General features: G+C 62.9%; 8 protein-coding genes across 8 annotated transcripts; all 8 read left to right on the top strand.

The window, feature by feature from the left end:
• Window positions 1-192: 192 nt before the first annotated feature.
• Window positions 193-2,424, top strand: LMXM_15_0890 (putative ABC transporter; the record flags this gene model as incomplete). The annotated part of the gene is made up of 1 exon (XM_003873566.1): window positions 193-2,424. One exon carries the CDS (start codon window positions 193-195, stop codon window positions 2,422-2,424), a length of 2,232 nt encoding a protein of 743 aa, XP_003873615.1.
• A 2,933-nt stretch (window positions 2,425-5,357) lies between these two features.
• On the top strand, window positions 5,358-6,773 carry LMXM_15_0880 (putative myo-inositol-1 phosphatase; the record flags this gene model as incomplete). Its single annotated transcript, XM_003873565.1, has 1 exon — window positions 5,358-6,773. The coding sequence occupies one exon, from the start codon at window positions 5,358-5,360 to the stop codon at window positions 6,771-6,773; it is 1,416 nt and encodes a 471-aa protein (XP_003873614.1).
• Window positions 6,774-7,667: 894 nt separating this feature from the next.
• LMXM_15_0870 (conserved hypothetical protein) lies at window positions 7,668-9,674 on the top strand (the record flags this gene model as incomplete). The annotated part of the gene is made up of 1 exon (XM_003873564.1): window positions 7,668-9,674. The coding sequence occupies one exon, from the start codon at window positions 7,668-7,670 to the stop codon at window positions 9,672-9,674; it is 2,007 nt and encodes a 668-aa protein (XP_003873613.1).
• A 457-nt stretch (window positions 9,675-10,131) lies between these two features.
• Window positions 10,132-11,082, top strand: LMXM_15_0860 (conserved hypothetical protein; the record flags this gene model as incomplete). Its single annotated transcript, XM_003873563.1, has 1 exon — window positions 10,132-11,082. One exon carries the CDS (start codon window positions 10,132-10,134, stop codon window positions 11,080-11,082), a length of 951 nt encoding a protein of 316 aa, XP_003873612.1.
• A 663-nt stretch (window positions 11,083-11,745) lies between these two features.
• LMXM_15_0850 (conserved hypothetical protein) lies at window positions 11,746-14,613 on the top strand (the record flags this gene model as incomplete). The annotated part of the gene is made up of 1 exon (XM_003873562.1): window positions 11,746-14,613. One exon carries the CDS (start codon window positions 11,746-11,748, stop codon window positions 14,611-14,613), a length of 2,868 nt encoding a protein of 955 aa, XP_003873611.1.
• A 714-nt stretch (window positions 14,614-15,327) lies between these two features.
• Window positions 15,328-16,557, top strand: LMXM_15_0840 (conserved hypothetical protein; the record flags this gene model as incomplete). Its single annotated transcript, XM_003873561.1, has 1 exon — window positions 15,328-16,557. The coding sequence occupies one exon, from the start codon at window positions 15,328-15,330 to the stop codon at window positions 16,555-16,557; it is 1,230 nt and encodes a 409-aa protein (XP_003873610.1).
• Window positions 16,558-17,090: 533 nt separating this feature from the next.
• LMXM_15_0830 (conserved hypothetical protein) lies at window positions 17,091-19,541 on the top strand (the record flags this gene model as incomplete). Its single annotated transcript, XM_003873560.1, has 1 exon — window positions 17,091-19,541. The coding sequence occupies one exon, from the start codon at window positions 17,091-17,093 to the stop codon at window positions 19,539-19,541; it is 2,451 nt and encodes an 816-aa protein (XP_003873609.1).
• A 972-nt stretch (window positions 19,542-20,513) lies between these two features.
• Window positions 20,514-21,788, top strand: LMXM_15_0825 (conserved hypothetical protein; the record flags this gene model as incomplete). The annotated part of the gene is made up of 1 exon (XM_003873559.1): window positions 20,514-21,788. The coding sequence occupies one exon, from the start codon at window positions 20,514-20,516 to the stop codon at window positions 21,786-21,788; it is 1,275 nt and encodes a 424-aa protein (XP_003873608.1).
• Between the last annotated feature and the right edge of the window lie 495 nt (window positions 21,789-22,283).

Below are 22,283 nucleotides of genomic sequence, written 5' to 3'. Positions count from 1 at the left end.
CGTTGTTGGTGTATCTGTCCGTCAACGTTCGCCACACTCCTTCCCGCCTTCTCATTCTTCACCACTTCCGGTAAAACAAAAAAAACGCTCTGCGCGTGTTTGCGTCATCTTCGGTTGCTTCACCACCTCCCCCCTCTCCCCCTCTTCTCCCTCCCTCTGTAAGTCTCTGCCTGTGACGCACACACGCGCACGATGGAGACGGAAGTCGATCAGGCCCACGAGCCGTCTGTCGGGACACCGACGGAGCTCACAAGCATCCCGCCCCCAGCGGCGTCATCGGTGGCGCCACCGCGGACGAAATCGAAAGGGGAGGACGCGAAGATACCCGCGCTCAACCGCGCCGTGAACTTTACATGGGAGAACCTAACCTATCAGGTCCCGGTCGAGGACAAGGATGGCAACGTCATCTACAAGACTTTGCTTTTCAACCTCAGCGGGTGCGCCAAGGGTGGGCGCGTGCTGGCGATCATGGGGCCTTCTGGCGCGGGTAAGACGACGCTGATGGGCACGATCACCGGCAAGCTGTACAACGCCACGGCACGGCAGGAAGGGTGCTGCTTCATGAACAACAACATTTATCAGCAGCGCTACAAGCGCTTGGTGTCGTACGTGTGCCAGGACGATATTGTCATGGGAAAGGACACACCGCGCGAGGCCATCTACTTCTCCGCGCGCCTGCGGCTCGGTCTTGACAGTGAAGCGGCCCGCCGGCGCGTCGCAGACGTCATCAAGCGTCTCTCCCTGACCAAGTGCCAGGACACGATTCTTGGTATCCCCGGCATTCTGAAGGGTGTCTCCGGTGGCGAGCGCAAGCGTGCGAACATCGGTACTGAGCTCGTCACGAACCCTTTTGTGATGCTGCTGGATGAGCCGACGACAGGCCTGGATTCTGTGAACGCCGTGCGCGTCGGTCATCTCCTTCAGGATCTAGCCAAGAACGACATGCGCACCGTCATTGCCACCGTGCACTCGCCATCGTCGGAGCTGTTCGACCTCTTCGACGATCTGCTGCTGCTGGCGAAGGGCCACGTCATCTACCACGGCCCTACGGCGGACTCTATCGAGTACTTTGCCTCCCTCGGCTACGACGTGCCGCCGCGCACGAACCCGACGGAGTACTTCATGAACCTGCTGCAGTTGCCCGAGGAAATCCTGTCTCAGCTGTGGCTTGCCTGGGAGGACTACGTCATGTCGGATGCGGCGACTGACAACCCGTGCCTGACCCCGGTGACCGGCGCCATAACGCTGACGGACGACTACCTGGAGGAGCAACTCGAGCTGAAGGGCGCGAACTTCTGCCTGCAGTTCTCCGAGCTCTTCAAGCGCTCGTGGCGCATGTACCTGCGCGATCCCGGCAACTTCTACGGCCGCTCCGTGCAGACGCTCTTCTTCGCCATCCTCCTTGGCCTGTTCTTCTTTAACCTGCAGCTGAGCCAGCAGGGCGTGCAGGACCGCCTCGGCGCGCTCTACATCACGCTCATGAACAACCTTTTCGGTGCTGCCATGAACGGTATTGCCGCCTTCCCACCGGAGCGAGCCGTCTTCCTGCAGGAGCAGGCGAACGACGCCTACAACGCGTACACCTACTTCCTCGCCAAGAACATGGCGGAGCTGCCGTGGCAGATACTCTTCCCGACGGTGTTCGACATCATCACGTATTTCATGATCCACCTTCACCGAAGCGCCGGTGCCTTCTTCGTGCACTGGTTCATCCTCGTGCTGCTCGCCAACTTGGGCTACTCCTTCGGCCTCATGTTCGCCACCTTCTTCAAGCAGTCCCAGGCGGCCTTTGCCATGGTTCCGCTCATCCTGCTGCCGCTGCTCGTTGTCGTCGGACTGTTCGCGAACACAGATCGCCTGTACCCGTACTGGGTGTGGTTGAACTACATCTCCTTCCCCCGTCACGCCTACCTCGGCGTCGTCACGAACGAGTTCGAGCGCCTGACGGTCATCTGCAACCCCGTCACGCCCTTGTGCACGTTCCCGGACGGGCAGGCCGTAATCGAGTTCATGGGCTTCCAGGGCTGGCGCTACTGGCAGTCATTCGTCGCCCTTATCGTGTACCAGATCGGCCTGCGTCTCATCGGCGCCACATCGCTCTACTACCAGGGCCGGCAGCGCCGCGGTAAGCTTCAGTTCGTGAAGAACCTCCGCAAACGCGTCGCCTCCCCGCGCGCCATCGCGTCAGCCCGCAGCAACGACGAGCTGTCCGACATTGAGTCGACGCTGGTGGGGTCGATCGAGACGCCGTCGAACGCGTACGACACCGGAGCATCGTCGCCGGTCAACAACCGAGAGAACAATCAGCCGATCTGGGACGGCGAGCGCGAGCGTGCGACGCTGCCGTCGCTTGACACGCCGGTGACATACGTGGAAAGCCCCGTCGACGTGGAGGATATGAGGCGGCGCAAGTACCGGTGGTAACAGAGCGTCGCGCAGGCGTGTGTTGCGTCAAGGCTGCGTCGGCCCCAGCGCCGCTGCCACCGTAGCAGCTCATTCTCCGCGATGGATGCGTGAGGGGGAGGCGACGGTCCGACACGAGGCCGATAGCGCTCACATGCACTTGAGGATCCGCAACAAGGACATGCATGTGCGTGCGATGGAGCCCCTGAAAGAAATCGGACGCAGCATCATCGTCATCACCGTAATACCCCCTCGACCCACTCTCCCTCCCCTTCAGTCCCCCACCCACACCGCCTGCACACCCCCTCCTAAGAAGGTGTGGAAACGAGGGCACGCAGGGTGTGTGTTTGGGGGCGGCACGGGGGGCACGAGGGGGTGGGGGGGGGGGGGGGCAAAATGCACCGTCACACGGACCGAGTCGATTTGGTGAAGAAGAACACGAGGGAGGGAGGCGTAGGGTTGTGAAGACGTGGGCTCAACCTCGTTGCGGGTGTGGCGGTCACCACCTCCCCCACCCACCCCGACCTGCACCGGTTTGCTGAGGGGTGCTCATCGGGTACGCCTTTTCTTTTATGCGGATTCACAAGTGAGCCCCACGCACCCGTGCTCTCTCTCGCTTCCTCGCCCTTTCTTAGGCGCGCCCGTACGCGCGCGTGTGTGTGTGTGTTTGCGTGCCGCCCTGCCTTTAAGCACACACACGCACACACGCCTGGTATGCATATATATATATATATATGTAGAGTATAAGTGTATACGTGCGTCGATAATCGACGCGGTGTTCCAATTATTCGGCGCACTTGCTTGCTTGGTGTTCTCATTCGCTGCGGTGCGATGCACTCACTGTGTACGTGTGTGTGTGTGTGTGGTGTGTATGTGTGGTGTGTGTGCGTGGCTGCACGACGAGGCGGATGGTCTTTCATGCGTCCCCGCACGTATCCGTTGTTTTCCCTCTCCTCTGCTGTTGTTGCTTTCTGCGTCATCAAGAATGTTCGAGTGCGTCATGTGCTGCCATTCACTCCCTCCCCCTTCCTTGTAACCCTCGCCGTCTTTTGGCGAGTATGTGTGTGTGTGTATGTCCGTGTAGTGCTCCCGCCTTCCCCCGCCCCCTCCTGTAGGCAAGCACACACACACACACACGCGAACATACGTAGACCTTCACGATGCAGGACTTTACCACCACCGCACCGCACCCAACCCATCCATTCTCTTCGCTGCATCGTCCGACGATTGTCCTTTTTGTATTTTCGGTGGTCTTGGACCCTCTGCCTCCTTTTGTCCACTGCGCATGCTGCCGTCGCTCGCTCTGGCTCTCCATCACCACTCACCGTCTGCTTCGTGTACACGAAGCAGGTCCTTGTGTGGTGGAGAGGGGTGGGGTGAGGGGGTGGGGTGGGGTGAGGGGGGGTTGCCTTACGCATGGCACTCTCTCTCTCCTTTCCCCTATTCCTCCTTGTTCCTTTGATTCGTGCATGACTCATCAAACCCGCTGCCCAGGGGACGCGACTTATCCGTGAAGTGTGTCTGTCGTTCTTGGGGTTACTCTTGTTGGCCGGCGCCTTGTCGTCCTCGCCTCGTCTCTGCCGTTATCCGTTCCCTTTTCCTTTGTAAGTCTATACCGCATCGTCTACGTTGACCTCTTTTTCCTCATTGAGCAGCAGCAGCAGCAGCAGCAGGAGGCAGCCACCACCGCCACAGCGCACGCACGCACTAGCTTTTTTCTCTTTGCGTCTTCTCTGACCGAGGACCAGTCTCCCTCCCTCCCTTCGTCGGTGGAGTAAGTACCTATCTCCTCCTCCTTTTGCCCCACTATCGACTTCGCGCGTGATGGCGGCGACGTGTGTGTGTGTGTGTGTGTGTGTGCGGGTGTGTGTGTGCTGTTCCTCCCCCTCCCCCTTCCCCCGCCGGGTGCTTTCTATCCTTCTGAGAGCTGCTGTGCTCTTCCGTAATGGCGAGGGACACCTCAGAAGTGTATTCCGCGGTCTCTTCTCCGCCCCCCCCCCCCTTTACACACACACACACAGGTACGCTGTCTGTGGGGAGCAGCCAGGCCGCCCACACCACCATACCCCATCCCCTGCCAATGCCGCGCCGCCTCTGATGGAGTAGCAGGGTGAGGCGCTTGCTAGGTAGGGACCTCAGAGCGCCTCATCGCTACTGATGTCGGCGGTGAGGTCCTGGGCGGTGCTGCGTCGGAGCGACCTGCAACCGTGCACACGTCTGTGCCGTCCATGTGATGGGCGGAGAGTGCCAGCGTGACTCGAACTCAACCCACCCCCGGCCCTCACACTGCCCACTGGTGGGGGAGCCTGAGTGCCACCCCGAGGGGGGATGCACCAGGGATGGCGACCTGCGAAGAGGCGGGTGGGCGAGTAGAGAGTGGTGCAGGGGCCGCGCTCAGACGACGGAGTCGGCGCACCGCTGTAACACGGGTGTCGACGGCTGCTTCAGTGCCCGTAAGCGGATGTGTGAGTGTACGGCGGCGGCTGTGAGGACAATGAGAGCGGGCAAGCGAGGATGGGGAGCAAGACATGCAAAGAGGCAGGTAGGTGCAACGCATCGAGCCTCACTGTCTCTGTGGGCATGTGTGTGCAGCTCTGCCCGCATGCGTCTGTGTGTGTGTGTGTGTGCGGTGGCGTCGGCTCGATTATTGGTCGTAACTCTTTCCCCTTCCCCCTCCCCATCCCGTCATCTTCAATCTGCTCCCTCCCCTCCCTCCCCCCTACTTGAGTCCATACACTCGCACATACGCACGCTGCAGCAGGCGACCCCATCAAGCTCGACCATCACACACACACACACACACCAAACTCTACCTTTCTCCTCATCCCTCCCTCCTGTTAGTGTGCCTGCGTGTGTGCGTGTCTGCGCACACAGCCCGCGCTCGTCCACCCGGGCACGCCTCCTACTTACCAACCAACCAACCAACCCCGCACGCATACACGAAGACATAGAAAATGAGCATCAGCGTCCTGTCGACCCCGGCGCCAGCATCGTCATCGGTGGATACGGGGGAGGTGAGCCTCATCGAGGCCCTCGGCGTCGCCATCGAGGCAGCCGACAAGGGCAGCCGCATCATCTGGCAAAGTGTTGAAAAGCGCCGCATAGCGGTGGCAGCTGCAGCCACCTTCAACACAGCCAGCGCGCTTGCAGCCGGCGGTGCGGCCTCGGTGGAGTGCGAAGACAAGACTTCTGCGACGAACCTGGTGACGCAGTACAGCAGCCAATGTAGAGAAACCATCACTCGTATCCTTCGCCAGTACTCGGAGGAGGTACAGCGCGAGAAGCCCCACCTTCGCTTCGCCTTCTTGACGGAGGAGCTCAACCCCAACACCCTCCTCTCCGACGACTACACGTGGGTCGTGGACCCCGTCAACGGCGCCACGTCATTTTCGCACGGGTTGCCAGACTGCTGCATCAGCATTGGACTCACCTACCGCAAGCAGCCGGTGCTGGCCGTGGTGTTCACACCCTTCATTAGCTCTGGCGTTCGACTCACCGTAGCGGCTGCGACGGTGCTCAACGTCGCGCAGCAGCAGCAGCAGCATCAGCGCCAGCACCAGCAGCAGCTGGTGATGTCTCCGACTTTATCAGTCACTGCCCCTTCCATTTCTGCAGCCATGTGCAGCTCCGTCGGGGCCACCCCTCTCACCCCCATGGACGTCAGCAAGACCAAGATGCTGGATGAGCACGGGACTGCCGCCCCGCCGACAACTGCGCTGCCCCCAACCCCTCCAACGCCGCCGTTCCCTTCGTTGAGGACTGCTACTGCTATGGCGGCGGCTTCTGCATCGCCACACAGCGTGCCCATCATCACGCACACCACGCCGAGCGTCGTGCCGGAGTGCAACGGCGAGCTCTTCACAGCCATCAAGGGCTTTGGCGCCTTCGTCAACGGGCGCCAGGTACGCGTGAACGCAAAGGTAGTGCCGACCACGTCGGTTGTGGTGTTCAACCACCCTTGCGGTGTGATGCTGGCGGCGGCCGAGGCGGCCAGCCCTGACAACGCGGCCATCTGTCGGCGCAAGTGCGACGCCGCGGTTGACTGCAGCATGGCCATGCGCGAGGAGCTGCTGCGCCTGCCGGTGACGGCGCTGCGGTGCTATGGTAGCTGCGCAGCGACCCTCGCGCAGGTGGCGGCGGGGCGCGTGGACGCGTACCTTGAGCCGGCCGGTAAGGCGTGGGACGTCTGTGCCGGATCGCTGCTCGTCACCGAGGCCGGCGGTGTTGTGTGCAATATGCTTGGCAGGCCCCTCGACATGGCACATGGCACGGCCATCGTGGCCGCAGCGACGCAAGAGATGGCCGACTTGATGACGGAGAAGTGTGTGCGGCACGGCTTTGGCCAATACTGGTTGGTCGAGAGCGAGTGACGTTGTTCCCTCGTCTTCCCCGCCCCTGAGCCAACGGACGGAGAAAGGCACCGAGCCTGGCACAACGGAAGGGCACGCGCGCAGAACTGGGGCGCGCACCCAATCCTGGAGGGGAGGGGAAGGGAGTGAAAAACGCCTTGTGGGCACTGTGTGGCTGCGCAGGCGTGTGCCAACGGAGACTTGCACCGACACCACCAAACGCCTGCGGACGAACGCAAGCCATCTCTCCGTCCCCCAACGGACACCAGCGTCCCCACCCCAACCACGCCTCGCGTTGCTCGACAGCCGCGACACGCGAGCGCGCCTCTGCATCTCCTCTACCACCATCAGGCCCCCTCTGCTCGGAGTCCATTTGTTCTGGTTGCGCGCTTGACACGGTGGAACGCTGGCGCCTCCACGTCGAGGGTGTCGTGAGGCCACCGCGTCGCACCTCGTCGACCTCCTCCCTCTCTTTTATGGCATTCTCGCAATTTCGCGCTTGACAGCACACGCACGGCGGCGAGCGGAGCCCGGGAGCGGGAGGGACGAGGGACGAGGGACCCACAACAACGCCGAGTCTTCGCGGTGTGGTACTCGCGCTGCTGCTCTGGGCATGGTGGCACGGCTTGGAGGCCGGCACCCCTCCCTCTCTCCCTCTCCCATCTCTCCTCCAACGTCGGTATAACGTGTTTACCTTCCCAGCGCCCCCTCCACCCCCCTCCCAAAAAAAAAAGAAAGCCGGCTCCTCGCCCTGGGCGTACGCGCGTGGTGTTTGAAGCCGTTGTCTGACCGCATCTCATCGCAGTCTCCCTGAGTCGGAGGTGCTTCAAAGCCCTGCGCGGGAGTGCGGAAGTGGGTGTTTATGTCACCCACCCCCTCAGCCACGCAGAGGGCCAGCGGGGCACACAGACGCCCATGAGTCGTCACGCTCGGGCGGGCATGCATCCAGAGAAAGGATTCCACTCGTCACCGACATCCTGTCCCCATTCTCTCTCCCCTCTTCTTCGCAACGTTCCTTGTCGGGCAGTTCGAAGACAGGTGAATTTTGAGGAGGTGGAAGGTGGCGCGGCATCGCGGCCGAGTACGTTGTCCGCCTCCACGACGCGCTCGCTGCTGATGCAACACCCAGTCACCGCCACCGCCGCCGCTGCGTCCTCTACGTCTCCTCTATCTCCGAGGCGGCTCTCGTCGCGCAGCCCGAACGTCCTTTTAACAATGTGTTTTAACTTCCTCGACGGCGCCTTCTACAGCATGTGGGCGATGCAACTCCTTCCCGTCTTCCTGCTCAAGACGTCATCGAGCATACTTGTTGTGAGCTTTTCCGCCTCTGTATGCAGCGCCGCGCAGCTGCTGGGAGCGCTGGTGGCCGGGTGCGTTGCCGACCGCCAGCCGCGGCAGCGCTCCATTCGGGCAGGTGCCGGCTGTGCCATGGCGGCACTCGCCGTCTTCGTTTTCGCTTTCTGGACCTCCCGCGTGTGGCTCATCTTCTGCGCGCAGGCGCTGTGGGGCCTCTACACGGGTATCACCTCGACCAGCGTGGAGGCGCTCTTCGCCGACAGCGTCCCTCAAGGGCAGCGCACGCTTACCTACAATGTCAAGTGGGTCATCCAGACGGTCTGCTACGTTGTCGGCTACGGCGCGGCGACGCTGCTCTTTGCTGAGTGGGGAAACTTATGGGACCCGCGGCGCGTTCGCGTGGTGATGACGCTCGGCGTGGTGGTGCACCCGATCGCCCTCGCGCCGCTGTTCTGGATGCAGGACCGCTACGCTGTGGAGGAAGGGAACAAGGGCACATCGCGTAGTACCACGCAGCCCAACACTGTGACAGCCGACGCGGCATCCGCCGCAGAACCAGGCCGGGCAGTGGTGACCGCTACGGAAAACGAAGCTGTCGAGCCGCCTGTTCACTCGGCCCTGCAGTCAACGACGCAGCAGCCGCCAGGTGCCGACCCCGCGTTGGTGGCTGGATCGGTTGACGTCACCTTCTCCCATGTCCTCACGGATGGAGCTCGCCTCCGGTTCACGGATGCGCTTCCGTTGAGCACCTCCGACAAGACCTTTGGAACAGAAGGTTGCGATGGCGACGCCGAAGACGTGCGGGAGAAAACAGCAACGACCAGACATGCCGCGCTCAGGGAAGGTCTTCTCAGCGCACCTGTAAACGATGGAGGCTCTTCTCAGCAGCGGCAGCAGCAACAGCAAAACTCGAGCAGCGTGTTACGGGACGACGGCGAAGGCGTGCCGTGGGTGCCCCGTATCATCGGCAGCCTCACCCACAGCCGCTGGCATGGCTTGACGGCGGTGCCGTACTGGATGTGCGCGGTCGATCTCCTCCTCGCCATCGGCTCCGGGATGTCGGTGCCGTACTTCTCTCTGTTCTTCGTCTCTGACCGCGAGATAAGCCCCGCCGCTCTCAACGGCATCTACATCGCCTCCACCTTGCTGACCGCCGTCACCTCCATGTGCCTGCCGTGGCTCATCCACACCTGTGGGCTCGGCCGCGTCCCAGCAGCGATGGGTGTGCGGCTTGTGGGCACAGCGGCGCTCTTCATGCTCACCACGGCCGCGACATTGCCGGGCATCATCGCACTCTTTCTTTGCCGCAATGCGCTCATGAACTCCGTCTTTGGCATCACCCGCAGTGTCATCATGGACTGCGTGGCCAAGGACAGCCGCGCGAAGTGGTCGGCGCTCGAGAGCGTCTCCCTCTTTTCCTGGTCCGGCAGCGCCATGATTGGCGGCTACATTGCGAAGCGGCACGGCTACCGCTGCACCTTCGTCGCGACAGCGATGCTTCAGTTCGTGGCAACGCTTCTCATGATACCGGCCGCTCTTGGTGCACGCGCGCTCGACGCCTCACTGAGTAATGCGCCGCAGGTCGTGGAGGATGTCACGCTGACCGTCTCGCCGACAACACCCTAAGACACGGTCAGCGAGGCGCGTGGCAGACGGCGCCGGGCATGCACAGCGCGCGTCAGTGCAAGGCGGGTACATCACTTCTCGCATCTTTCTTTACCCATGTGGTGCAACGCACGAGAAGCGCAAGTAGGGTCTACCACGCACCGACACACATCAGCGCATCAAGCATACATCAACACTGTCACGCAAGCTGCTGATTGCACTGACGACGCTGGGGTAGCCACAGACCTTGTTCCGGTGTGCGCGTCGAGATCGCCTCTCACGGTCGATCGCACAGGAAGTCCCCCCTCCCCTCCCCCTCCCGTCTCCTCCATGGGCCTCGCTCTCTTCTCTCCACTGCCCCCACACTCCGTTCTCTGGCCCTCGCCCCTTCCCGTTCTCTTCGTGCACCAGCACCACCGCACACGTAGCATGACGCTGCACAGACATATACACTAAGACATTGCCAGGCACACCTCCAATGGCCTCCGTCACCTCGCCTTCCGCGACGGCAGCGGAGCAGGCGGCTGTCGCACAGCAAGAGTCGCTCGAGGAAGCATATGTTCGGCTTAGCACGCAGCTGCTGCTGCACCTGCAGCGTCGCAACACCGCCGCAGCGCTGCGCACGGCGGAAATCATGCGCGACGTCCTTCTTAGCGCGCTGTCATCGACCGCACAAGGCAGTGACGGCCCAGGCCGTGGTGGCGGAGTCGTGGCCCCGTCATCTGGCGCAGACCTCTTTCACGGCAGCCCGGCCGAGCGGTTGTTGCAACTGCGAGACCAGCTCAAGACGTTGGCGTCCGCGGAGTCGACACGCATGAGCGGCGATGCCGGCTTGCATGAAGCCAGCGGGTCGCAGTCGGCGTCATCAGAGATGAGCAGCGGCAGCAGCACCGTCGAATCGGGCCGCGATGACGACGAGACGGATGACGATGCAGAAGAAATAGAAGAAGTAACGATGGTGGGCTGCAGTAGTGGCCCACAGCAGCGGCAGCAGCAGCAGCAGCAAGCAGCTGCCCACCTCCTCGTGGAGGCGCTGCAATCGTGGTCGGAAGCATCCATGAAAGCCGTTTGTGCTTCTCCAGCTGCCGCCCCTTCTGTTGTTAGTGTTGTGGCTTCGGCAGCCTCCTCATCAGCGAAAGCGCTGGCAACGAAGGGTGCGAGTAAACCCGGTGCACCTCAACCCCGCCCCCCGCCACCACGCCACAAGGTACATAAGAAAGGCAAAGCCAACACAACTGTGGAAGAGGCGTGTCGAGGCCCGACGATGCCGAGCGCATCATCGCCGTCACCGCCGCTACCCGGAGAAGGGGCCGCTTGCAACGAAGACGACGAGGGTCTCGACGCGGAAGCGGATGCGGTGTGGGTGCGGATGCAGGTCCAGGTGGTAAGGGAGATGGATCGGCTTGCCATAGTGCGCAAGCACCGGTAATCCACTCCCCCACCCTCCCGTCATCGTCTCTCTGTGCACTCTTTCTTCTGCTTGGGTATGTGTGTCCGTGTGGGTGTGGGTGTGCATAATTATTCGTGGGGGAGTGCGTATGTGGGGGAGCTGTCGAAGTGCGGAGACGCACGGTCGAGTGCCACGCGGACTGCAGGCGTGCCGTATGCCGTGAGCTTGCCTGCGCGTAGGCCGGCGTACATGTCGCCATCTCCTATCATCATCTCCCCACCTTATGTCCTTGGACCTTCGCTCCTCTCGCGGAGCTGCCTTGAGCAGCGCCAGCCGTAGCCACACGAGAAGAGGCACAACAACTTATAGATAAGGACGGAGAAGTAAGTGAGAGCGCGCAAGGGCACCTGCGGGTGCACTTGCTCACATGCGTTGCATAGCTTCACCACTACCTCGGTGGCGATCGCTGCATCCTCCCAGCGCTTCCGCCGCCGCTGCCCCCCCCCCCTCCTCCTCACGAGAAAAACCTCGGTTGTCTGTTCTCTTCACGTGCCCTTCTCCTTTTCCCTCCTCGGCTGCCCATCAACCACACGCGTGCGCACGCACCCACACGCGCTCGCGCGTCGTCGGAGCCAACGGAGGACACTCGCCGAGCCAGTGGAGAGGAAATGAGCAGAGCGCGCGCACCTCATCATCATCGCGATGATGCGTTTATCGGCACTCTCCCGTGTGGCTTGGCATCCTACCGGTCTCCAGCTTTCGGCGGCTGTCGGGCGTAAGTCGTCCATCGCTAAGGCAAGGAGAAAGACGAAGGGGGCAAGGAAGAGGTCTGCGTCAAGTCGCGCCACCTCTCGCCGTCACGGTGCGAGCCCAGCAAGTAGCAGGGAGTCCACAATGGGGGCTGCCGGACTGCACGTGGCAGCTGCGCCATCGGGAGCCGCCACCAAGGGCGTGGTCACCGCAGACATACACGTGGCGGATCTGCACAAGCTGGGCGACATAACGGAGCTCGTCTCCTCAGCCGTGTGCCTCACAGGCGGTGGGCACGAGACACGCACCAGCACGTCTGACAGCGACGCCAGCGCGTCCTCGCCGCCACCCCCGCCGCCTCCTGTGCCAAACGTGAAGGGCTGCAGCGTCTCCGTGACAAGGTTGCAGCGCCGCATCCGCTCTCTTCTCGCCCAACTGGTGCTGCTCTCCCCGGAGCCGCTGCAGCCGAGTGCCCTTTTTACCCGCTACCGCAGCGCGGTCGACGAGGAGACGGCGAGCATGTGTGCGTGGGCCGCCCGTGCTGTGTATGAATACGACCACGGATTGCTGCGCTGCGGAGGCAGAGTGGCACGTCATGCGGCGCGCAGGGAGGCGTTCAGCGAGGGAGAGGCAGGAGCACCCGATGCCGAGCAGCGCACGGCGGGTACAACGGGGGGCAATGCTAACAGTGAAGGCGGCAGCAACGGCGGTGCGGCGGCGGCGGAGCAGCGTGTCTTGTGGAAGCGAGGGCAGCAGCTGTCCCGAGCCTTCCGTGCGAGTGTCGTGCCACTGGTGGCAACCCTGTGCAGCGGCGGTAGCTGTGGTGGGACTGAGGCTTCTGGGACTCTTCGTCTGCCCGCCAGCCACGAAGTGGAGCAGTGGATGTTCCTCTCGATAATCTTCTCCGACGCCGAGTTCCGCGTCTCGCCGTACTCCGGCGCTGTCTCCTACCCGGCACTGCCGTCCATGCTGCTGGCGACGGTCGACCCCGTGCGTGATCGTGCAGTTGCGAAGCTCTGCTACGCCCTGCAGTGGGGTGGGCAGGCGAAGGCTGCCGCCTACGCCGCGTTCTGCGAGACGCACGGCACCGGTGGCGCAAAGTACGTGAGCAGCACCACGAGCCGCAAGCATGAGCAGCAGCCATCTGTGCCGCTAGCCACCGCTCGTGAAGAGGCAGTCACCAGCGCTTGCGAGTTCGTGTGGCTGAATGGGGCGGCGGGGTTCCCGACGTGGACCACCGCCCATGCACAGTATCTCCTCCATAGCGCCTTGACGGGTGCACGCAGGTCACTCGATGAGTCGCTCACCAGGTCCGCCGCGTCCACGACGGGATTCTCAGCAGACCAGCAGCTGCGCAAGACCATCTCGGCAGCAGCAGCGCTGCAACACACATCCGGCCACCCACTCGTGGATGTGGTGCTGCAGGCTTCGTCTGTGGTCAGCGTTGCTGCGCGCGGCGGTGGCGGCGGCTCCCCAACGGGCGAAGCGGGTCTACCCGTGAGTGGTGGCGGTGCGAATGTGGAGGCGACGCGGGGCGCGGCGGCGGCAGCTGGACAGCCCCCAGCCCTTGGATGGAACGAGGGGGCGAAGGGCACAGATGTCGCCAAATCCTTCGCAACGGACGCCAGCGACGATGGACTGTTCGCCACGATGATGGGCGATCTGCCAACTCGCAGTCTGTCCGCCGGCGCCATGTACGAGATAAACCGCCGTCTTATCGGGCATCTCTTTCGCCGGCTGACGGCCATCCCCATCTCCGTTGCCCGCCTGTCCACAGTGGTGCGGTGGAACTTGTCGGTGACGCATGCCGCGTACTACCGCTCCTTCTTTCGCTTCTTGCTGCTCACGGCGGCGAACCCGATGGTGCGCCGCATGGCCCATGGTCGACGACAGCGCCGTCATGCCAACGCCGTGTGCGCCGATGTCTGGTGTGGAAAAGAGGACGGCAGTGGTGCGGTGCGAGGCGGCGTCGAAGACGAAGTGCGCAACGCACTCGCCCAGTACGACCCACACACCTTCAAAGGTCTCCTCAGCAGCAGCAGCGCCGAGGGGAGTGCCGTGGCAGCGCTTCGTGGGGCGCTTGTCGCCGACGCCGACGTCACCAGGATGTGTGATCACGTAACAAATGATGTGATGGAGGTGATGTGCGTGCGTGTCCTTCCGCACGCGCGACCAGGGCGGAGGTCCGCCGCTACCGCGGCACCTCGCGTCCCGGCCAGTGGCGCAGCCACTGCACCAGTAAAGGGCACAACCTTCTGCGGCTATCCGCTGCGCTTTGTTGAGGTGCTGCCAACGTGGCGCCAGACACCTGAAGAAGTACTCCAGTACCTGTGGCGCCAGCAAGACCGGGCACAGCTTTTCGGCAAGGACACGAACTGGCTGGAGAGCAACGAGGAACCGTACATCCTGGTCTTCTCGCTGGATCGCGGGGTGCTTGACACGCGACTGCGCCTCGTCGTCGACAGGTACTTGGATCTCACGAGTGGCGGTGCAGCCTTCGCCGTGTCGCCCCAGAACGCCGCTGCGGCACAGGTGACTCTGCATGAACTTGGACTGATGACGCTGTGGGCCCACGAGTACGGCGCGGAGATGGCGGCAGAGCTCTTGTTTGTGCACCTGCTGCCCCGTCACGAGGAGGTGCGGCTGCACCCTCCAAGGGGAAGCAGACACGCGCTTCGGCATGACGCAGCCCACACGCAGACGGCCGTGGTCAGCGGTGACGACACCAGCAGCAGTGGCGCCGTCGGCTATGGCGCATGGACATTAGAATTTGTGCCGTCAGTGAGCCTGGATCCTCGGCGCGGGGCTCTCACGGGGTGATAGCAAGAGGAGACCGTAACGAGTGTGGAGGAGAAAGGGGAGGGGGGGGGCATGCGGGGCAGGCCATCTCCTGTACGGCCCGCACACAACCGTGCGAAGAAAACCACAAACACATACACACACATGCTAGCAGCATCTTCGCTCTGTTTCGTGTGTGTGTGCGGGTGTGTGTGTGCTGTTCCTCCCCCTCCCCCTTCCCCCGCCGGGTGCTTTCTATCCTTCTGAGAGCTGCTGTGCTCTTCCGTAATGGCGAGGGACACCTCAGAAGTGTATTCCGCGGTCTCTTCTCCGCCCCCCCCCCCTTTACACACACACACAGGTACGCTGTCTGTGGGGACGAGAAAAACAAACGTTTCTTCGCCCTCGCCAATGGGCGATTGCGCGTGTGTTCTGTGTTTTGCACGTGACGACGCTTCCCTTGCGTCGGCCGCTGCTGTCGTTGCGGTTGCCGTGCCAACCCTCCCTCTCCCTCACCCTCACCCTCACCTCCTCTTCTCCGTTCCTGTTACAGGCTATTTGGTGCTATCACCTCACTGCGCTCGCGCCGTCTTGTGAGAGGGCCGGCTCCGTGGCTGCTGAGGAGCAGTTCGCCACGGAAGCGAAGAGGTCTCAACACGAGGGCTGTGCACACTCCCTCTCCCACTCTGCCCCTCGCAGAGGTGTGCTGGACTCGCCTAAGTAACCTGTCCCTCCTCTCCTCCTACGAACGCCATCATGTCCACCTACGCCTGCAGCAAGAAGAGCGAGGATGAGAAAACCAGAGGCGCCATCTGGGGCGTCGAGGGCACCTGCAACAGCACCGCCGTCATCAAGGTCAGCAGCATCCGTGGCGTGCACAAGATCCCTGGAGAAGGGGAGGTGCTGTTCTCGCCTACGGAGGGTGCAAGCGCTGGCCCCCTGTCCCCTCCAGACAGCACGTTGCCCTTCCTGCAGAGCGCCGCCCTCGCCGCGATCTACATGTTGGCGAGCATGTTATTCGTCCTTACTATCCGCTACACGAAGAACCACCATCAACAATATAACGACGCCCTCGTCGTCTTCGCGATCGAGCTGACCAAGTTGGCGGTGTCTGTGGCCCTCAAGTACCGCGAGGACGCCGAGTTCCTGCCGACTAAGGTGCTCTTTAGTGCGCAGCGACGCGAGATCTGGCGCGGCGGCCTCCCCTACACTGTTCCATCGTTCCTTTACACGGTGTACAACAATATGACCTTCTCCAATCTGAAGCTGTTCGACGCCGGCACGTACCAGGTGTTCATGCAGACCCGCATCCTGTTCACAGGTATCCTCTTTAGCCTTCTGCCGCACCAGGCCCTCACAGTGCGCAAGTGGGTTGCTCTCGTGCTTCTGATGATCGGTGTGGCGAGCAAGTATTACTCCCCCAGTACGCTGCAGCTTGGCCCCCGCGTACTCCTCATTCTGCCTCAGGCGCTCCTGTCATCGATGGCAGGTGTGTATAACGAGTACGCGCTCAAGAAGGAGCGGCATCTCTCCATCCACCAGCAAAATTTCTTCACGCACTTGTACGTCATCCTCTTCAACACCGTCTTTGGCCTCCTCGCCGACCCGGCCATCATCACGGGCGTCTTTGCCGCGACAACGACAACGACGAGGACCAGCACTGCGGCCGTCGGCGAACTGAACGGGAATGCTGCACCGCCGCAGCAGCGCAGCGGCGCGCCGCTCGTAGTCCTCCTCATCATATTCGGCACTGTCATGGGGATCTCTGCGGCGTTCATCCTGAAGTTTCTCAACGTCATCGCCAAGGCGTTCGCGTCTGCTCTCGAAGTGCTGCTTACCGCAGCCGTCGCCGCCGCACTACTCGGCGAGCCCTTCACCAGTCATGACGCAATCGCCGTCTGGATCGTGATGACCGCCATGTGCATGTACTACACGCGCGGCTGGGGGGATGCCCGCACCATCTCATGCCGCTGCGCCACAAAATGACCCGCGCGTGCGCGTGCATCTGTGTGGTGTGTGTGTGGGTCCTACTCTGCAGGCGTCATCACCTATCCCTCCTCCTCTACCCATCACGGCCATTACAACGAACCCACGCACATCGCAGCCCTTGCGCACACGTTTCCCCTGTTTATTTGCCACTGTGCAGGGAAGCAGACGTTGGGCCGGCACATCTCTGTCCCGATGTCTACCCCTGCGCGCATGTCGCCCTCCAACAAAAGCGAAGGACGCCGATATGCGGGTGGCTGCATGCACGCACGCAGCGCGCAGCCGCTCATCTCGCCCGCTCTCTATCCCCCTCCCCCTGTGTGTCTGTGTGCGTGCGTGCGTGTGCGCTCTGCCTCACCCTCCATAACTCACAGCGGACGACCATCGCTTCTCATCCTCGTCTGCCTCGCCCCGTCTGTCGTGCGCCCCTCCCACCCCCTCTCCCCACTCCCTCGTCCCAAGGAACCCTCCCCAAACCTCACTCTCCCTCCTCCTTGCGGGCGAGCAGACCATACACGCACGCACCAACTCGCATGTCGAAAACGGCCTCTGCAACCTCTAGCTCCGCTAGCGCGGCATCGCCAGCCGATGACGCGAACGGACTCGCAAGCTGCAGGCCCCTTCGACCGCCGCCGGTTTTCTGTGAAGGAAAAGGCGAGGCAGCAGGTCATCTCGCGCATCCTTGTAGGAGGCACGTGCAACATCCTCGCCAGTCCTCCACCCCCGACTCCTCACGCTCCAGCAGCCACTCCCCGCACACCGACTCTGCCCACTTGGGCGCACAACAACTTCAGTCTAGCGAACACGGAAGCAATGGTGCTGCAGTGCCCCTCATTCATCGGCGTGCGGCACCTGCGCTCGGTGCCCGCCACTGCAGCAATGACCAAGAACGCCACCAGGCAGTCACCACGGGCGGTTCCGCGGTGCTGGAACACTACCACGTTCTCGAGCTGGAAGAGCAGCTGCAATATTGGAGGCAGCGGGCGCTACAGGTGGAGAAACGGGCGCTGCGGCGCGAGCGCGCGCTCCAGGCGCGGTGGGAAGCGGAGTTTGCCGCCGCGCAAGTCTCGTCGGAGACGCTCATGCGAAAGCTGCTGGACAAGCTGCGCCGCCTTCAAGCACAGGTGAATCCTCGGAAGAGAGCCGTGCAGCAGGCGGAGGGACAGGAACAACAGTCGAGGAGTGGCAGGGCATCGATGGGCTCTGCCTCTACAACTCCGAACTTGTCCACCCCCGGCGGTAGCGGCCACCACTGCGGCGGTGAGAGCGAAGGCACTGACGGCATCCCGAGAGGCTCGGACACGAACAAGGTGGCCTACCCGCGTCGTTTTCTCTCTCACTGGGCAGGGAACAACGCGTCACTGCCAGAGTCCCCCGCTGGGCTGCAACGGGAACAGGAACAGTCGGACCGTAGCCGCAGTGCTGCAAATGCCGCAGAAACCTGTGCCACGTACAATGAAAAGTCGCACACAACCCTCCAGGCGCACCTCCGCGATCTCTGCCGTGCCGTGCTTCGCTGCTTGTCGCGCAGCAGCGAGCTGCGCGAGTGTCGTGCGGTGCTGTGCGGAAACTGCTCCCACAATGCCCACACGGCTAACGACGGTGATGCCGAAGAACCGGAGACAGCGCGTGTGGTTCAGGCCCTCCTGGACGTGTCAAGTCGACGGCAAGCGAACAGTGCGCCGACGTCATCGTCACTGGCTCACTCGCTGCTGGTGCTGCAAAGTGCGCTCGAGCACCTCGACACAGTGCTTCGCACTTGTGTGGACGACATGGTCTTCGCCAGTAGCGGACTCGCATCAACCTCCTCTGCTGCCTATGCGCGGCATCCGCAGCGGCAGCCGCCACCACAAGATGAGCACCGCAGCACAGACCTGGAAGAGCAGCTCCGACAGGCCCGCACCTCTCTTTTTCAAGAGCAGCAACGTCGTGTCACTGTGCAGTCGTCCTTGGACGCCGCGATGCGCGACATTCGGGATCTTGCGCAGGCGCAGCAGGACAACGTCTTGCAACTCAAGATTGAAGCGCGTGCCGCGGCGGAGCGAGCGCAGCAAGATTACCGTGCAGATCTGGAGCGCACGCGAGCGACCCTAGAATGCGACGTTGTCGCGGCAACCCGTCGTGCCAGCGCAGCGGAACATCAGTCCATGTTGTGCGCTCAACGAGAGGTGCACTGGCAGACGCGGCTCTGCGCGCTGAAAGACGAGCGCGACACCTATGCACGGGAATGCGCTCTGCTGAAGAGCCGGCTTGAGCTCCTTCAGCAAGCCCGCAACGCAACCGCAGCAGAGCGGGCGGGACAGCTGCGGGAGGGCGTCGACAAGGCCGTGTTGTCGGTGGCGCCAAGCGGTGGAGCGGAAGCGAAAGCAGCAGCAGCGGCGGCGGCGGTGTCCGCGTTGGGGGTGCCGCCAGTCGACACCTCCTCACCTGCGCCGCGCGTCACGTGGGCTGACGCACAGATGGATCGACTGGCGGCCATCGACCGGCTCAGCGGGTTCGCTGGCCCGTCATCGGTGTATCGCAGCCCCAGTCGATCACTGAGCTACTCGCCTTCGCCGAATATGGATAAGGCAATAAAGCATCCACCCGGAGCACGCACAGACGACACCGCACGGACCCACGGTGCGCAGCCGACAAGTAGCGCCAGCACGACGGCGTCTGGAGCGCTGCGGCTTCCGTCGGCCTTTCCCAGTTCTCCCATGGACGTTGTACAGCCGTCGGTGCTTGCGGCGCTAGAGGGCAGTGGTGATGCCGAGGTGAACGCGCTGGCGCAGCGACCCTACGACGACAGGAGCAGTGCGGCGAGGGGCAAGGCTGGCGTGCCTGTCGACGGCGATGCACTGGAGCAGGCCCACTTCACCCCCTGGCGCGCACCATCGAAACATCATGCCTCCTCGGCCGTTGATGCGGCCGTCGTCGGCACACCGTTGGCGAGGATGAGGGCATGGGAAAAAAAGTTCAAGGCCATCTTGAACTATGCGTGAAGCTGTGTGTGTGTATGGGGGGAGGGGGGGATCGGCGACTCATCGCGCTCTGCGCCTCTCGTCTGTGATGGTGCACGCGCATACCTGTGAGCGTGAGGCGTCGCTGGGGAGGATGCTCCTGATGCGAGGCGGGAGGAAGTCCCCACCCCTCGGTGGTGAGAGCACGCGCATTCGGCTGTGCAGAGTCCGTGACACTTCCCCACCCCCACCCTCCTTCCCCTCTCCGCTCTGCTGCGGTACGCCCTCCAGGCACTCTGGCTTGCACACCGGTGCACAGCTCTTCACCGGCATGCCAGAGGACATTGTGGGTACGTGTGACATGTCTTTGGCTGCAGATGGCTCCACCGTCCTTACCGCATGCACGCACCGAAACAGAAAGGCAAAAGGAGCGCAGCCACTGACGCCCAGCGAGCACACCTGTCTGCCTGCCGCGACTCTCCTTACTGCACTTCTCCCTCCCCCCCTCAATGATTGACCTGCGGCAACTCTCCGACTCGTAAGCCCGCACGTCCTCGGCCCCGCTCCCCACACCCGGGCGCCGCCACGGCTTTCTGCTCGTTGGTTGGCCACGAAGGCGTACGCACACGTTCACAGACCACTCCCCTGTCCCCTGCTTACTCACGCGGTGGCGACGTCAACGGCGCCAAACACGCAGCGCGGCCGCCGTTTTCCGCGCTGGCATTGTCATCGTCACCGCCGCCGCCGCCCCCATGCGACGCTACTCAGCTGCCGTGTGTGTGTGTGTGTGTCGTCCTTGACTGAGTAGGTCGATCACAGTGACAGCAAGAGCAAGCGGCTTCATCGAGCGTTAGGGAGATACACACACACGCATTGCAAATAGAACTTTGTTTTGCATAGGAGAGGAGGGGAGAAAAAAGCGTGCACCACACACACACACACCTCCTCCTCCTCCTCACCGCTGATCGCAGGTATACATCCCCGGGCTCTCCCGCGCGCGAGGCCCATCCTATGATGCGGAGAGCATCTCCAGCAGCATCACAGCCGGCTGCCCATCCGCCCCCCGCGCCATTCAAGTACCTTACCGCGTCGAGCGAGGTGACGCGCTATCAGCACCCCGGCTTCCGGTCACTGGAGTTACTCTTACCAGCCTCACTGTGGTCCGATGCGTTCGTGCAGGAGCGCGCGCGTTACACCCTGCTGCCAGGGCACCTCCTCCCGTTTTCGAGCCCTTCGGCCGGTGCCACGCGCGAATCCTCCTCCTCGTGTGCACTCGGCGCTGCATCGGGCACGACAGCAACGACGGCTGCTTCCCTGGAAGAGCAACGCCATGCAAGCTCTGCGGATGCTGGCGGCCACCTGTCCGGCAGGTGGTCCTTCATGGCAATTTACCGCAACTTCAAACGGACACGTGAGGCGACCGCCACGCGCGAGGAGGTGGCCGCGGTGCCGCGGCGTGCGTCCCTGTCCGAAAGGGCCATTGAGAGCGCGTTTCTCTCGGGGTGTCCCCAATGCGCCTTGTCCCCGTCTGTTCGCTATCCCCCATCCCCCTCGATGTCTCTGGTCGACGGCTGTAGCGTTGTCGAGGTGGACGATGGTTATGACTACGGCGAGGAAGTGAATGCGCAAGGTCACGGGCTGAGCTTGTCGTGCTCCTGCTCTTCGGCAACGTCACGGGCCGAGTCGATCGGCGCCGCTGCGTGGTACCCCACCACAGCCGCCGTTGCCTCTGAGGTGGACACAAAGCACGCCATGGTGCGTGAGTGCCACCTGACGCGGTCTGCTTCCTCCGTGGCTGCTGCTGTTGCTGTTACCTCGCCCACTGCAGCGCACGCAGAGGCTCTTCGGGTGTTCGAGGCCGTTCTCGATCGCGTTTCCGTTGCGCACGAGACCCGCTGCCCTCTCTGCTCCCCGCCGCAGCCGCAGCCGTGGGGTCGCTCTGCACAGTCGGTGTCGCTCAACGGGCCGCTGCCAGCGCCTGCCCCGGCTGCGCGTACCGCCGCTGCTGCCCCCACCTATCCCAGAAAGTCGCGTGTCGTGGTCGGCGACCTGTCGGATGCGCACGAGCTCTCTCTGAATGTGGGAAAGGAGCCAGAGATGGACGCGCATCGCCTGCGTCTGCTGCAACATGCACGCTCGCTGCTTAACCGCCATGACGACCGCCTTCGCTACCTGAGCGAGACCAAACCCTCGCTCTTCAGAGAGACGGTGCAGTCCCATCCGCTGGCACGCGCTTGTACACAGCTGGGTGGACTGCCACTGCTGCGTGTGCTCCCGGCCACGCTGTAGCCCCACGCCCCCACCGCCGTCGCTGCTGTCGCCTCCTCGCGTTTCTCACGCGAGGAGGGAAGGGAGGAGGAGCACACGTGCATCATCCGCTCCTAGGCTCGGCCCTCTGCCACCGTTCTCGGAAGATGAAAACGCATCAACATCCCAAGCAAGCTCGCCCGCGCGCACTGAAGATGCCACGGTCGGTTAATCGCACAGCACAGGCACGCGCGGGGGGAGGGTGGGCACGCGCACCCACACCCCCTTCCCCTCGCGGTCGACGGCTCACCTGCGCTTTTCTTTTGCTCGCACGGACGGTCGCCAGGGACGCCCCTGCGAAAGGGCACCACCATCTGCACCTGCACCCTGACGCACCCTCAACCCCCTCGCATTCCTTGCGTGCGCTTCATCATCACTCATCCCTCTCCCTTCCCCGCCGCCTCGTCCTCACCATCTACCGCTCCTCGAAGGAACCTCTGTGTGTGCATGTGTGTGTGTGGCGTCAGCAGCGCCTAG

Source organism: Leishmania mexicana, chromosome 15 (genome assembly GCF_000234665.1).
Source record: "Leishmania mexicana MHOM/GT/2001/U1103 complete genome, chromosome 15".
NCBI lineage: Eukaryota > Euglenozoa > Kinetoplastea > Trypanosomatida > Trypanosomatidae > Leishmania > Leishmania mexicana.
This window is presented reverse-complemented; position numbering and strand designations above follow the sequence as displayed.